This window comes from Neolamprologus multifasciatus, chromosome 22 (genome assembly GCF_963576455.1).
Source record: "Neolamprologus multifasciatus chromosome 22, fNeoMul1.2, whole genome shotgun sequence".
NCBI lineage: Eukaryota > Metazoa > Chordata > Actinopteri > Cichliformes > Cichlidae > Neolamprologus > Neolamprologus multifasciatus.
In genome coordinates this window covers 9,525,064-9,538,412 of record NC_140459.1, presented here as the reverse complement: position 1 = coordinate 9,538,412, position 13,349 = coordinate 9,525,064, and the positions used below count along the sequence as shown (strand labels likewise).

Below are 13,349 nucleotides of genomic sequence, written 5' to 3'. Positions count from 1 at the left end.
AGGAATAAATATTCACTATTCAAAAATAGTATAATGTCTCCCCTCCACTTAAATTTCCCCCACAGTCCCGTGATACCGCTGTCCGGCCACGCTTAAGTAAGTAAGTAAAGTTTATTTATGAAGCACTTTTCATAGACAGGCCGTCACAAAGCACTGTACACAGAGATTAAAATAAACAGAAAGTTAAGTAACAAAATGGACAGTATACACAATATAAAATGTTAAAAGTAAATAAAAAATGTAAAATTTAAAAAGCGTTGATCAACAGAAGGCTTGTTTAAAAAGAAAAGGTTTTAACTGCTTTTTAAATGATTCCACAGAGTCAACCAAACGTAGTTATGGTGGTAGACTGTTCCACAGCCTTGGTGCCACAGACTGAAAGGCTCTGTCACCTTTGGTCTTCAGTTGTGTACAGGTAACAACTAACAAACTCTGAGTCTGTGAGCGGAGACGACGTGCAGCAATGCATTTTGTAAGAAGCTTGGATAAATATTCTGGGGCCTGGCCATTTAGTGCTCTGTATGTTAAAACAAGAATTTTAAAACGAATTCTAAAATCAATTGGGAGCCTATGTAAGAAATATAAAATAGGAGTAATGTGAACACGTTTGCTAGAACGTGTTAGTAGCCTGGCCGCTGCATTTTGTATAGCTTGGAGGCGAGAAAGAGATGATTTGTCCAAGTTGGTAAACAGGGCATTACAATAATCTAAACGCAATGACACAAATACATGAACAATTTTTTCCAGTTCAGCTAAGGAGACCATTTTTTGCAGTTTAGAAGTGTTTTTTAAATGAAAGAAACAGGAACGAGACAGGGATTTTACATGTGAGTCCAGGCCCAGAGAAGAATCAAATATTACTCCCAGATTTCGAATATTTGAAATAAACATAAAATCAAGCTTCTCTGCGCAAAACAAGTCATTTAAGATATAAGACTTGTTGGCAATTGAGCGGGCAATAATTAACATCATTTTAAGTTTGCGACCCACAGGGAGACGTGTAGAGTAGCCTGGAACAGAGACTGAGAATGCCGTAAGGCGAACAGCAAATCAGGGTTCCTGCCGCGATCGGCCGTGGGTTTCCATGCTTTCAGATGACAGCTCAGGTGGTAAACATCGGGGGTTGTGGGGATTACTCCAGCTCCGACAAGTTTCAGGCGTATCTTACCGGCAGCAGCCCAGGAATAAAGCCCCCAAAGATAAACTTCTCTCCTAAGCTGTTTCAGTGTGGCTAACAGTGAATTTTTTCTGCTACTTATTATGGCTGCGCCTTTTTGAGTTGTAAGCGGCTGAGAACGTGTGAGGGAACTGTGGAGAAGTGATCTCCAAAAGCTGATTCTGTTTATCTGGACGTAGCGTTTTGTGGGCGAAACGTTTCATCACTCATCCGAGTGACTTCTTCAGTCTCAGCTGACTGCAGGTTTCCCCAAATCTTATAAACAGTAAATTTGCATAGGTGGAGAAGTAAGTATGTGTTCAGATGTTTTGGAAATATGAGTGTCTTGGAGAAAGACAGTGTCTGCCTGTAAGTCATTTAACTGATTAATAATTTTAAGCCTCTTTTCCCTGAACCAACTCGACATACATCCCCATGTTGAATGTTCACTAAACATTTGTGTGTGTGTATCTGTCTGTGCTGTACATTGGCATGTCTGTGTCTGTGCTGTATGTTTATGTAGTACATTGCAGTATTGAAGACAAGAGACAAGAGTGTGTAGAAAGAGTAGAGAAAAGACATGAAAAGTCACAAGAGAAATAAAACAGTTCAGCCACCCCAGCAATATCCTTGAGTATTTGAAATCCTCAAGTTATGTAAAATCACCACCAAAGTGCTTTTTCTGTCTTTCTACTTGTTTATAATACTCACCTGGTCTGGTTTAACTTTTACACACTGTTTAACCTATTTTGATAGTAGTAAGATTCCCTAAATGTCATTCTCTATGCTTAAATCTGATGACTTTTCCTAAAAAGACCTAAAATACAAAAAATTAAATATTTTGAATTTTTATTTTATGTTTTTATGTTATGGTACAGATACACTGAGGTTTTTCAGAGTCAACATTGACACTTCTCTGGGCTTCTGTCAGATATGTTCTGTTCCCATTCAGACCGTGCAATATCACCCAACAGTATTTTAGCAAATGTTTGTTTCATCTCGCCATCATACGCTGCTACTCTCTTTTAATCATTACACAATACTATGTCACCTTTTTAGAATCACCTGCACTGATAGTTATTTATTTTTCAGATTATAGTTATATTGTTACTTCATTAGAGTTATTTGATATTATATTTTGCACTATCCTACTGTATATTACTCTGTACTACTATTCTTATTGTATATATTGTATATCTTATTCCTTTGTCCTCTGTCTCTCTTGCTGCATTGAGCATGTGCAGGACAAAAGAATTTCCCTCGGGATAAATAAAGTTCTTCTCATCTTATATGTGTTTGAAACTATGAAACTGTTTCAGACATGTTGGTTTCACAGAAACTGAAACTGTGAATCTGGGACATATCTGAAAGTATGAAGCCATACACACCATGTCTGTGTGCACTTTTAATCACACAGTGGTGGCAGAGGTCATGGGGGACATGACACTGTCATGAAAACTGTCTGTGTTCCTACCACAAAAAGGCACCTGCTGGTCTTTGAAGAATCATGGGGGAATCTTCAAACAGTGTAATAGTAAATAAACATAGGAGTGATTATATAAGGCACATTTAAGAGAATGTGCCTTGACACAGAATTATATTTATGTGATATCTTATCACATAGATATCTTATGTTGAGTTTCCATCTTCTCCTTGCACCTGCATCAGGTTCCTCTGGATACTCAGGCTTCCTCCCACAGTCCAAAGACATTTATGTCAGTAGGTTAATTGGTTATTCTAAATTGAGCATGACTAGTGAGTTAACAAAGTTACATAAATGTAAGCACATTACATTTGCCTCTGCAATGTAACCAAGTCATGTAAAAATAAACGAATTGAGTCTGTTTACAGATTCAGAGTCACAAGACTATAAAATGGAGCTGGGCTATTTCAGTGATTGTGGCAAACACCTGTGCAAGTCACACACGCACGCACACACTCACACACACAGAGTTTCCTGCCAATGCTGTGAATGCACAGACTAGACCTTAAGGATTTGCTTGTTTTATGTTCTAAGCGTTAATTAATGTTCAATTGCCATTGATAACTATTAATGAAAGTTGTGAGTATTTTTTTTTAAATATAAAATAGCAGGGAGGACACAGTTTAACAGTTTTTAATAAAAAAATTATTATGCTGTTTGTATTGTATGATAACATTTTTTTCTCCAAAAACAAGCATTATTCAAGCATTGCTTGTTGAAACATTTATAAAGGATTAGCCATCCATTTGTGAATGTCAGATGGTCTGCTTATACACTCTAAATAGGTCTGTAGATCAGAATTTGGTGTAAAAAAGTATCATCAGGGAAAACACACTGTGATGGTTCAGGTCAGTTATGGTTGAAATATGAACAGCATTTAAGGGCTACAATGATTTCCTTCACACACTGACTTTTATGAAGTCTGAAAATAAGGAGAAGGAATACAGCAGTTTAGTAATCCTCACATCACTTGATTATAATAACAGTGAAGTGAAGTGGTTTCCTCTGTCCTATGACAACCAACTGTATTTTAGGTTTATGATCACACATATTAGATTAACTGGTTATTGTAAAATCAGCATAGGTATTGATGCAGTTGATAATAAGACTAGAAATGTTATAATATATAAATGTCTGTCAAGTCTATTCTAAAATGGTTTACTGTCTTCTCATTAAAATACAAAGCAAGACCTTTTCAACCCGTTGTTAAATATGTCAGTGGTATTAACCTGATAAGCTAAATTTACTTTTATTACTTTTTCAGAGTGGTCCAGTGGATGACCACATTGATGACCAAGACAGAAATGCATTTGAATCTGGTTCATGCTATCCTGCAGAAACCACAGATGATTACATGAGTGGAAAGGTAGGAGAATAAACATTTATTCAAAAGATCAAAATAAGTATTTACTCTGTTCTGCCAAATGACATTGTATTTTAATTACATATAGTACCTCTTTATTTGTTATTTGTAGAAGTTGAGTCAAACAGAAACTGAGACACTGCTTGACAGACTTTACCTTCAAGACAAAGTTCAACACAAATTGTCACCGGCAGATTTTCTTCAAATACGTCCACCTGGGAAACAGACGGACCATGTAACATCTGAGATAGATCTAGCTCACACTTTTCTCCACAGGCTGATAATGTTGGACTACACGGCCAGATATATTCCTGTAAGACGAGACAGCCCTGAGGTGACCACAGTGTCTGATGACACAGAGCTAGATGACAGTGATCTGGAGGATTTCTTGAACACCACTGTAGACACAAATAAGAAAGAGAAGGCATGTGTGCATCCAATGGACGTTCAGATGGCAGTATTTCACTGCTCAGACAGCTTCCTTAAACAGATGATGATTACAAAGCTTTCTCAGTGTCAGTATGCCTTACCTTTGCTTGTTCCTGACCCATTCACAATGGATATTGAGTTTCCTCTGTGGACATTCAGAGAAATAACAAAAACCTGGAAGGTAACTCAGTCTGATTCAGACATTGTCACCATGAAGAGTGATCCAGTCTACAAAGCTGAAACACCCTTGGTGTCATTTTTCCGTCTGGGTTCTTTGTCAGTGTCTAAATCTCAGCTGATGAACACTTTGATCAACAACCGTCACGACACCTTTTTCCACAGAAACTGCCCAGGAAGCACCAAGTTTCGCTGTTTGATGGATGGTGTGGCAGAGATTGCCTGGTACTGCCCTGCTGGAAAACCCAATGATGCCTTCAATGACTGCATTGCATTTTGTAATCTTCATGGTGATGCTCTGTTGACTGAAAAACAGCGTGACATACTGATTGAAAAATCCTCCACCAATATTTTTCTTGTGAAATCTCTACAAAGCAATGAAGAAAGATCACTTATATCATCTCTTTTTAAGTCTCATAAGCCTCTCATTTGTCTAACTCTTAATGACAGTCGTGATGCTGTTAAGAGAAAAAATGGAAAGTACATAATGGGCCTCAAAGATAAAAGCTACACAGATGTATCTGAAGACCTGAAGAAGATCATCAGAGAAGTTTTGTCTTCTCTTGATGGTCCCATCTTGAAACCATCCTTCCAGCTTGAAACCATGGCTGAGCTCTCTGGAATCAGAGTGGATGAAACTGACCCAGCCTGTCAAAGAGGGAAATCCTCTGCTATGAAAATAATCAATCTGCTTGAAAAGGATAACATGGATGTCTCAAAGATCAAAGATGAATTTCTCCCTTGTCAAGGCCAACTGTGGCATCAGTGGAGCAAAATACACAGAGAACTGTTTCATCTCAGAGGAGACATTGAAAAGGACAAAAGTAAAAAGGAAGAAAAACTGATGAACATACGTCAGAAACAATGTGCTGCTTCCTCCAGTAAACTGATGGAGTTGTTCACTGGAAGTTTCTCATCATTGCCGCCAACAGAAAAAAAGTATTTCCTAAAATGGACTCAGATCTTCATAGATGCCCTCTGCACAGATGATCTTTCTTCAATTCTCCAAAGTTATGATGAAAAGTGGTCTGAGGTCTTGGCTTTGAAGAACAAGCGAGACAAATCAGATCTGGTATTAAAAAAACAAACTGAACTTGAAGACATATCAAAGAAACTTCAGTCTGTAACTTTTGGTTTGGAGCACATCTTCAGAGAAATGGGTCAGATCTATGAAGCCCATAAAACAACACAAAGAGAGAGCAGACACACTGACTGCTCTAAATACCCTGAGCTGGCTGCACAGCTGATGATATCAGGACACCCGATGGAGCTGATGGATGGTGATGCAGGTCATGTGCCTTTAACATGGATCTCCAGTCTTTTAGAAGAAGTCATCAAGAAACTGGGGGACCAGAGAGTTTTTGTGTTGTCAGTTTTGGGCCTACAAAGCAGTGGAAAATCAACAATGCTGAACACCATGTTTGGGCTGCAGTTTGCAGTGAGTGCTGGCAGGTGCACCAAAGGTGCCTTCATGCAGCTGCTCAAAGTATCAGAGGAGATGAAGAAAGACTTGAAGTTTGACTATGTTCTAGTGGTGGACACTGAAGGACTGCGTGCTCTTGAGGTAGAAGGTAACAACACTCTTCATCATGACAATGAACTGGCAACACTTGTTGTTGGTCTGGGAAACCTGACACTGATCAACATCTTTGGAGAGAATCCGTCTGAGATGCAAGACATTCTGCAGATTGTTGTTCAGGCTTTCATGAGGATGAAGGAAGTTAAACTTTCTCCCAGTTGTGTGTTTGTTCACCAGAATGTCACAGATGTTGCAGCAGCAGAGAAAAACATGGATGGAAAGAGACGCCTGCAGGAAAAACTGGACCAGATGGCCAAACTAGCTGCCAAAGAGGAAGTTTGTGATGCAGAGTGCTTCAGTGATGTCATTGAATTTGATGTTCAGAAAGATGTGAAATACTGTGGCCAGCTGTGGGAGGGCAGTCCACCCATGGCTCCTCCAAATCCAGGTTACAGTGAGAGCATCCAGGAAGTGAAGAACACCATCCTCTCTAAAGCTTCAAAGTCTGCTGGGATCACTCTCTCACAGTTCAAAACCAAAATCCAGGACCTGTGGACTGCACTGCTGAATGAAAATTTTGTTTTCAGTTTTAAAAACACACTTGAAATTGCAGTTTACAGACAACTGGAAGTCCAGTATGGGAACTGGACCTGGACCCTGAGGAGCAACATGTTGACCATTGAAAACCAACTTCATAACAGAATTGAAAATGGAAAACTTGATGAGGTTGAAAAGTCTTATCTTCTTGAAGAAACAAGCAAAACATATGAAGAAGTCAGAAAAGAATTGACAAACTACTTTGAGGATGACAAAGACAGAGAGATCTTGGCTCAGTGGAGAGGACGATTTGAAATAAAAATTAAGGAATTTCATGATGAACAAGTGAACAGAGTGAATAGAAAACTGGACGGAGTTATCCAGCAGAAGAAAGCTTGTAAAAAGTTGGATGAGAAGAAATCAGACTTTGAGAACAAACTGCTACAGAAGAGCAAAGAGCTCGCTCAGAAACTGAAGGATAAGGCCAAAGATGAAGAAGAGCTTCAACGACAGTTCAGCTCTGTTTGGAGCGGCTGGGTTACTGAATTAACAGCAGATACAAAACCTGTTGAAGACATCAACTTGAAACAAGATCAGTTAACTATCCTTCAAGAACTTGGTTTTGAGTCAGCTCTCATAGATAAATGTAAAAGAAGTGGCAGATACAAGAAAATATCACACGTTGGTGATTATTCAGGCTATATGAAGACAGGTGGTAATCTGTTGGTTGACACTTACAAAAAATATACTTCAAGAGGTGCTTTCTCCTATGAAGAACAGCAACACATCAGATCATTCATTAATCAAGGGGAAAACGAGTCACTTGGTGCAATCAAAAACAAAACTGTAGCTGCAACAGGCTACACACCAACATATTTGCAAGAAATGGCCAAAAATGTGACAAAAAAACTGCATAAATTTCTGTCAGAGAAGAAATTCACTTTAAACAAGGAGTTTAAAGTTGATCTCTTGCTGTATGTGTTCTACAGGGCAGAGAGTTGGCTTCTAGAGTCACACAAGAAATTTAAAATGAACAATGATCCAATCACTTATTTGGAAAGCAAGAAAACACAGTATTACACAGTTTTTAGAAGCTTTTGTAAAGAAAACTCATCTGCTGTTGTGCTTGGAGAGCTGATCTGTGAAAAGCTGAAAGCGTCCACTGTTGAAGCTGCCTACAATAAGACTGCCATTGATCTTGCTGGAAGGATGAGGTGTAATTTCCCAGCATTCAGTGGGAACAGACTGAACTTGGAGAAACATGTGTTGAAGTCACTCGCTGAGAAAAAAGACTTTGATGATTTCATCACCTACATCAGAAATCCAAGGAAACAAACAGAAGCTTTCATTAAAACAGAAGTACAGAAATACATCTACATGAGTCACAAAGATGAAGCTGTGAATATACTCAAGAAAAATGTTGATGAAATCAAAACAAGTGTGACTCAGGCTTTATTTACTGCAACACAAAAGGTCCAAAATCAGAGAGGAGACACAGATATGTGGCTGAAGGAATTTTCTAATGTCCTAAAGGATGAGCTGACATTTTATTACATTCGTTCTGTAAACTTCAGCAACATAAATGATTTTCACTTTCTCAAGGAAGAGATAGAAAAAGGATTTACATCCATCACTGAGAACATGAGCAGCCTGTCACTGGATAAGCTGAATGAATCCAGGCGGAAGCCTGAAGAAATCCTCATTGATCAACTTTGTAACTGCTGCTGGGTAGAGTGTCCATTCTGTGCAGCTGTTTGTACCAACACCATGAAAGATCACAGTCCTGATGACCACAGCACTCCTTTTCATCGACCCTCTGGGATAGAAGGATGGCACTATAGAGGTACAGTAGAGCTCACTGTCAACTTCTGCACAACAAATGTTGCAAGTGATGGCAGTTTTTACCCTAGGTTTGATTCAAAGGAAGCCATTCCCTACAAACAGTACAAAACTGCTGGTCTACTGTATAAGACCTGGAGCATCACCCCTCATGGGTCTAAACTGGCATATTGGAAATGGTTTGTTTGTCAATTTAAAACACAACTGGAAAATCACTATGGGAAAAAGTTCCAGGGCAGAGGAGAGATTCCAGATCAATGGAAAAAAATAACTACAGAGGAAGCCATTAAAAGTCTGGATGAAATGTTTTAATGAGCCAAAAAAACTTCAAATCTGCTGAAAATAATGATACTTGTTTTCAGCTAATAACTCGTGAATCCAGCTGTGATGGTCTGATCTTGTCTGAGTGAGAAAAAGGAAAGTCTGTAAACTATTCACAGAAAAGAGTGACTTCTAAAAAATACAAAGGGATAAACAAAAGTCACATTCTTACTGTGCTTCCATCTAGACTTTCAGAGTATTTTCCAGATAAATACATTTTTAACCAAATTTTGTTAATTGGATAACAAACATTTTTGCTTATCAAATAATCAAAAATGAAAGGAAACAAAATGTAAAAACTGCTGTCAAACAAGTTAACCGTCTCGATGTTCTAAATGTACATGGACCAATCTTGCATAAAAGACATGCATAGTTAACCACCTAAAGGCCCATTTTGATCCAGGAAACAATGATGGCAATAATAATGAAAACTGTAACATGCAAATTATATGATGATATTCAGTAATTTTTTACTTTGACTTTTTCTTTATGTTTCTAATGTTTGAGGTTTGACGTAAAATTAATTCAAATAAATAAAAAGGTATTTCTTTTTGATCTAAAATATTTACATTACATTAAACTGTGTTAAAGGTCCTTCGATGATTTGAATCTGCCTCGTGTTGTGTTTTTAAAATTCATATATTTTAAATCTGATTATGCTGAAGTTCAGAAAATATCCAGTTTATCACTTGTGTGTAGTATTAGTTCTTGTGTTTTATTAAGAATAGTTTGTGTTTGTAACTAGTGTTATTAGATGAGTTTCATGAATCATGCCACATTTCTTCAATAACAAGTGTTAGCACTCTTTGAATCATGAATTTCAAACATTGCATCTGAAACCACAACAAAATTGGCGTCTTTTGTATTTTATTGGTGTAATTTTTTAGTTTAATTTTACATTCAATGTTTAGATTAAAGATTATTTTTATGGATATATGATTTGAGATCTGTTTACTGTCTCATGCTAATTTCATGTAAACCAGTTATATCCACACTGAATTTTGTTTAATTAGACTTTTATTCCATCTTAACTATTTCTGTGTCTCAGCACTGGAATAATTATTAAAATTTGTTATTCTTTGCAATGTTTTTTAACATGTTTAGTCAAGTGAAAAAAGACAACTGTCAACAGTTTGAACAATCTTTTGTTGTCCATGTCTTTAATAATAAAATAGTTTATGCTTCTTCTCCTTTTAATCGCTTATAATTTTCTCATTGTGTACAACATTGAATGCCTTACCTTATATTTCATAAATTGCACTGATGTGGAGCAGCCACAAACCAACAACAACTAAAAATGACAGCTGAAACAAATTTGACAGCTCTCTGCAAAATTATGCCAACTGGCTGTTTGTGTGATCAGATTTGTAGATAAGGTTCAGTTACCTTCTTTTCACTTTTGCTATACTTCTGCCATGGCGGATCAGCAAATGTGTGTGGAGAGTTGTCTGTAAACAAGTTAATTTAATAAATCAGCCCTGAGCTCAGGGCTAACACGCTCGAGTATTCTCTCAGGCTGTACCTGTACCTTAAATTGCTGAGTACTGTCACGTAAAGCAGTTTAACCCCAGTTCTTTTTATTCCTGAGGCCATCAGAGAAGATACCGGAACTCAGTAGTTTCCTCACAATCCTTTTATTCATCTTCAATCAGTTATTCATCTTTTAGAAGGGAGATGTACAGGGCCCGGCAATTCCTCTGTAGATCTCAACTCTTTGTCTGTTAGCAACAGTTTTATAGAAGCGACCCCCCATCGTAAAATTCACATGGTGTATTGTAGGGGTGCAACGATACTCGTATCGATATTGAACCGTTCGATACAGTGCTTTCGGTTCGGTACGCATATGTATCGAACAATACAGAATTTTTAATTTATTTTATCAACTTTCCTTCTGACGGTGCTGTCTGTGTTGAGCGCTCAGTGGATCTGCGCTTGACAGTGCAGCCTAGGCGGAGTAGTCGAACGCAGATTCACTGAGCGCAGGGCAAGCTAGCAGACAGAAGTTAAGCTCTCCTTGCAACATGGCAAATTGAACCTCCCCCACCCTCATTCAGATCTGGCGTTTGGAACTATTTTAGTTTTCATGTGACGTATGACCCTGAAGGTAAGCGCGTCATGGGCTAAAGTAAAACAGTATGTTGGATGTGCCAGCAATGCTCAATTACATGGGTGGGAATTAGTGTGTTAGCGCAGTTAGCTCGTTAACGTGTTGGCCATCCAGCCCCATGCACGGGGCGATCCACGGTAGCTCATTAATGGAGATTTGCCGTGTTGTGGCGTTAACGACATTTCAACGAGATTAACGCTGACAGCACTAGTGGGAACACAACGAATATGACTGCACATTTACGCCGACATCATCCTAGTGCAAAGACCAAGTGGAAGCAGACAAAAACAACAAGCACGCATGCTACAAACTTTACCGAGTCATTTAGACAGCCGTTAGCACATGATTCTCCTTATGGGGACCTGATATGTTTAATATGCTGCTGAGAATATAGCCCAGAAGAAGCGTATAATATAGCTTTTATTTTTGGAAAGAGCCATTTCTCTGTAATAAACTCTCTTTTCCAAAGATGAGTGATTCCTCAATCAGATACAGGACTCGCAAAATCGCTAGCCCAACGTCCCGGGGCTAGCAGTTTTTCCAGTCGGGCTACCAAAATCTTTTTCTGCCCTGCCCGTCGGCCTATCGTAGGAAGGAAAAATATATGTCAATGCTTTTGCATTCTTTTGGAAATGTAGCTGGGTAATTATGTCATTGGTATCGGTGAGCCACTGTCAATATGTGACATATTGAAATCGCGTTTGAATTTGCGCTTGTTTTTTGCTTTCACTTTGCAATTGCGCGAACTGTGTATAGAGAGCGACAGCACTGATTGGTGAGTGATGATAATTTGCGCACCAATTCCTCTGACATCGCCTTATCAATCGTTAGCTTACTACGCAAACATGACAAGTGAAATCTCCGGCAGCAAGCTTAAACATGTGAGAGGTTGATCGCGCAGAGAATTGCTGAGCGTTATGTGAGTGCCTGTGTAAAAGCAGCAGGATATATATTTTAGATCTGCTGAGCCAAATAAGACAGGTCAGGGTGAAGAAGTGACCGCCAAAGAAAAGCTTACCACAAAACGGAAAAGTTATGACAAATCAGACTATAAGGCAAAAAGAAAGTGCAGCTTTATGGTTTCATGGACAAAAGAATTTCTGTGGCTGCAATATGACGAGCTAAATAACCAGGGCTGCACATAAGTGGTCCGCAGGTGCGCATTCGCTGTCAAAATAAAAAACGCGCACCAGATAAGAAGTTGCAACACGTGTTTGCGTACATAAGATTTTCAGGAGGAGGACAGACATTTGTTTAGAACTCTTAAAGATGTCGAAGAAGCAAGCTCCTTTAAGCAATTACTTTGGTGTTCCTCCACCTCTAAAGAAATGTCAGGAGTCCGAACCACAAAAGAAGCGCGTATTCTCGGAAAAGTGGTTGCAGGAGGTGAGCTGGCTTCAAACAAATGATGAACGCACAGAGATGTGGTGCAGAATGTGCCGTGAAAATTTAATAAATGACAAATTAAAAAGGCATGAACATTTTTTTGTATCGAAAAAATATCGAACCGTGACACCAAAGTATCGAACCGAACCGAACCGTGAATTTTGTGTATCGTTGCACCCCTAGTGTATTGTAAACCTAAAACATTGTGTTTATGTGTGTTTGTGCGAGCACTGAGTGCATGTGCGTGTATGCATGCATGTGCATGTGCATGTCTCTGTACATGTGACTTCCTGCTGGTCATAAAAAGGCCATCTCCTCTCACCCCCAAGTTACAGCAAACTAAGACCCCTACTCTACTTCCATTTGGCAGTTTCCATGGGCCATTGGCCTCCTGTTATTCTACTTTTGAGTTTTGACAGTCATGAGCATTTATTACATTCAGGGACAAGGGTAACAAACTTCTTTTTTTCCTATACAGTCCTAGCATCTCCCAATTGTGGCTTCCTATTTTCTTTATTGACAGGCAGACCCCCACTGTCAATAAATTCCTCTCTCTCTACACAATTACACACACTCTCAGGCCTATAGCTAAACCAACCTAAAACATACACACATTTACAAATCCTTTCCTATTCCTCTGATCTACAGCTGGACCTACTTATGTAAGCACATTTTATTCTAATCATTGTTTTCATGTACTCATAATACATTCCACTAGATGGCGGAGTACTCAGCAATGTAAGTGTGGCATTGGTAGTGGTTGTGCTGATACAAGGCAGGCTCAGTTGGACAGACTACAATGGATTTACCATGTGCTTACTGTAAGTATGTGTTTTGGGGGGGTTATGTCTGTCATAAATTGTTCATATTGGAGCTGTGTTAACTGAAACAGTTACCGTATTTTTTGGACCATAAGGCGCACTGGATTATAAGATGCACTGTCGATGAACAGGTCTGTTTTCATACATAAGGCACATTAAGCGAAACAAAACAGTCATATAAGTCAAACTTTACTCAACTCATTCTTGCTTC

The 13,349-nt window shown here is 38.7% G+C and overlaps 1 protein-coding gene and 1 long non-coding RNA gene across 3 annotated transcripts in view; one reads left to right on the top strand and one right to left on the bottom strand.

Moving 5' to 3' along the window:
* LOC146492926 (interferon-induced very large GTPase 1-like) overlaps positions 1 to 11,630 on the top strand; it is a 26,664-nt gene extending 15,034 nt beyond the window's left edge. For both annotated transcript variants that reach the window (XM_085147534.1, XM_085147532.1), the window contains exons 5-6: positions 3,904 to 4,005; positions 4,115 to 11,630. In XM_085147534.1, the coding sequence (XP_085003660.1) occupies positions 3,904 to 4,005; positions 4,115 to 8,815 (4,803 nt within the window). In that variant the 3' untranslated portion in view covers positions 8,816 to 11,630. The remainder of the gene's footprint in view (positions 1 to 3,903; positions 4,006 to 4,114) is intronic.
* LOC146492914 (uncharacterized) overlaps positions 11,218 to 13,349 on the bottom strand; it is a 236,268-nt gene continuing 234,136 nt past the window's right edge. The window contains exon 2 of the long non-coding RNA XR_014871767.1: positions 11,218 to 13,349. This is a non-coding gene — a long non-coding RNA (uncharacterized LOC146492914).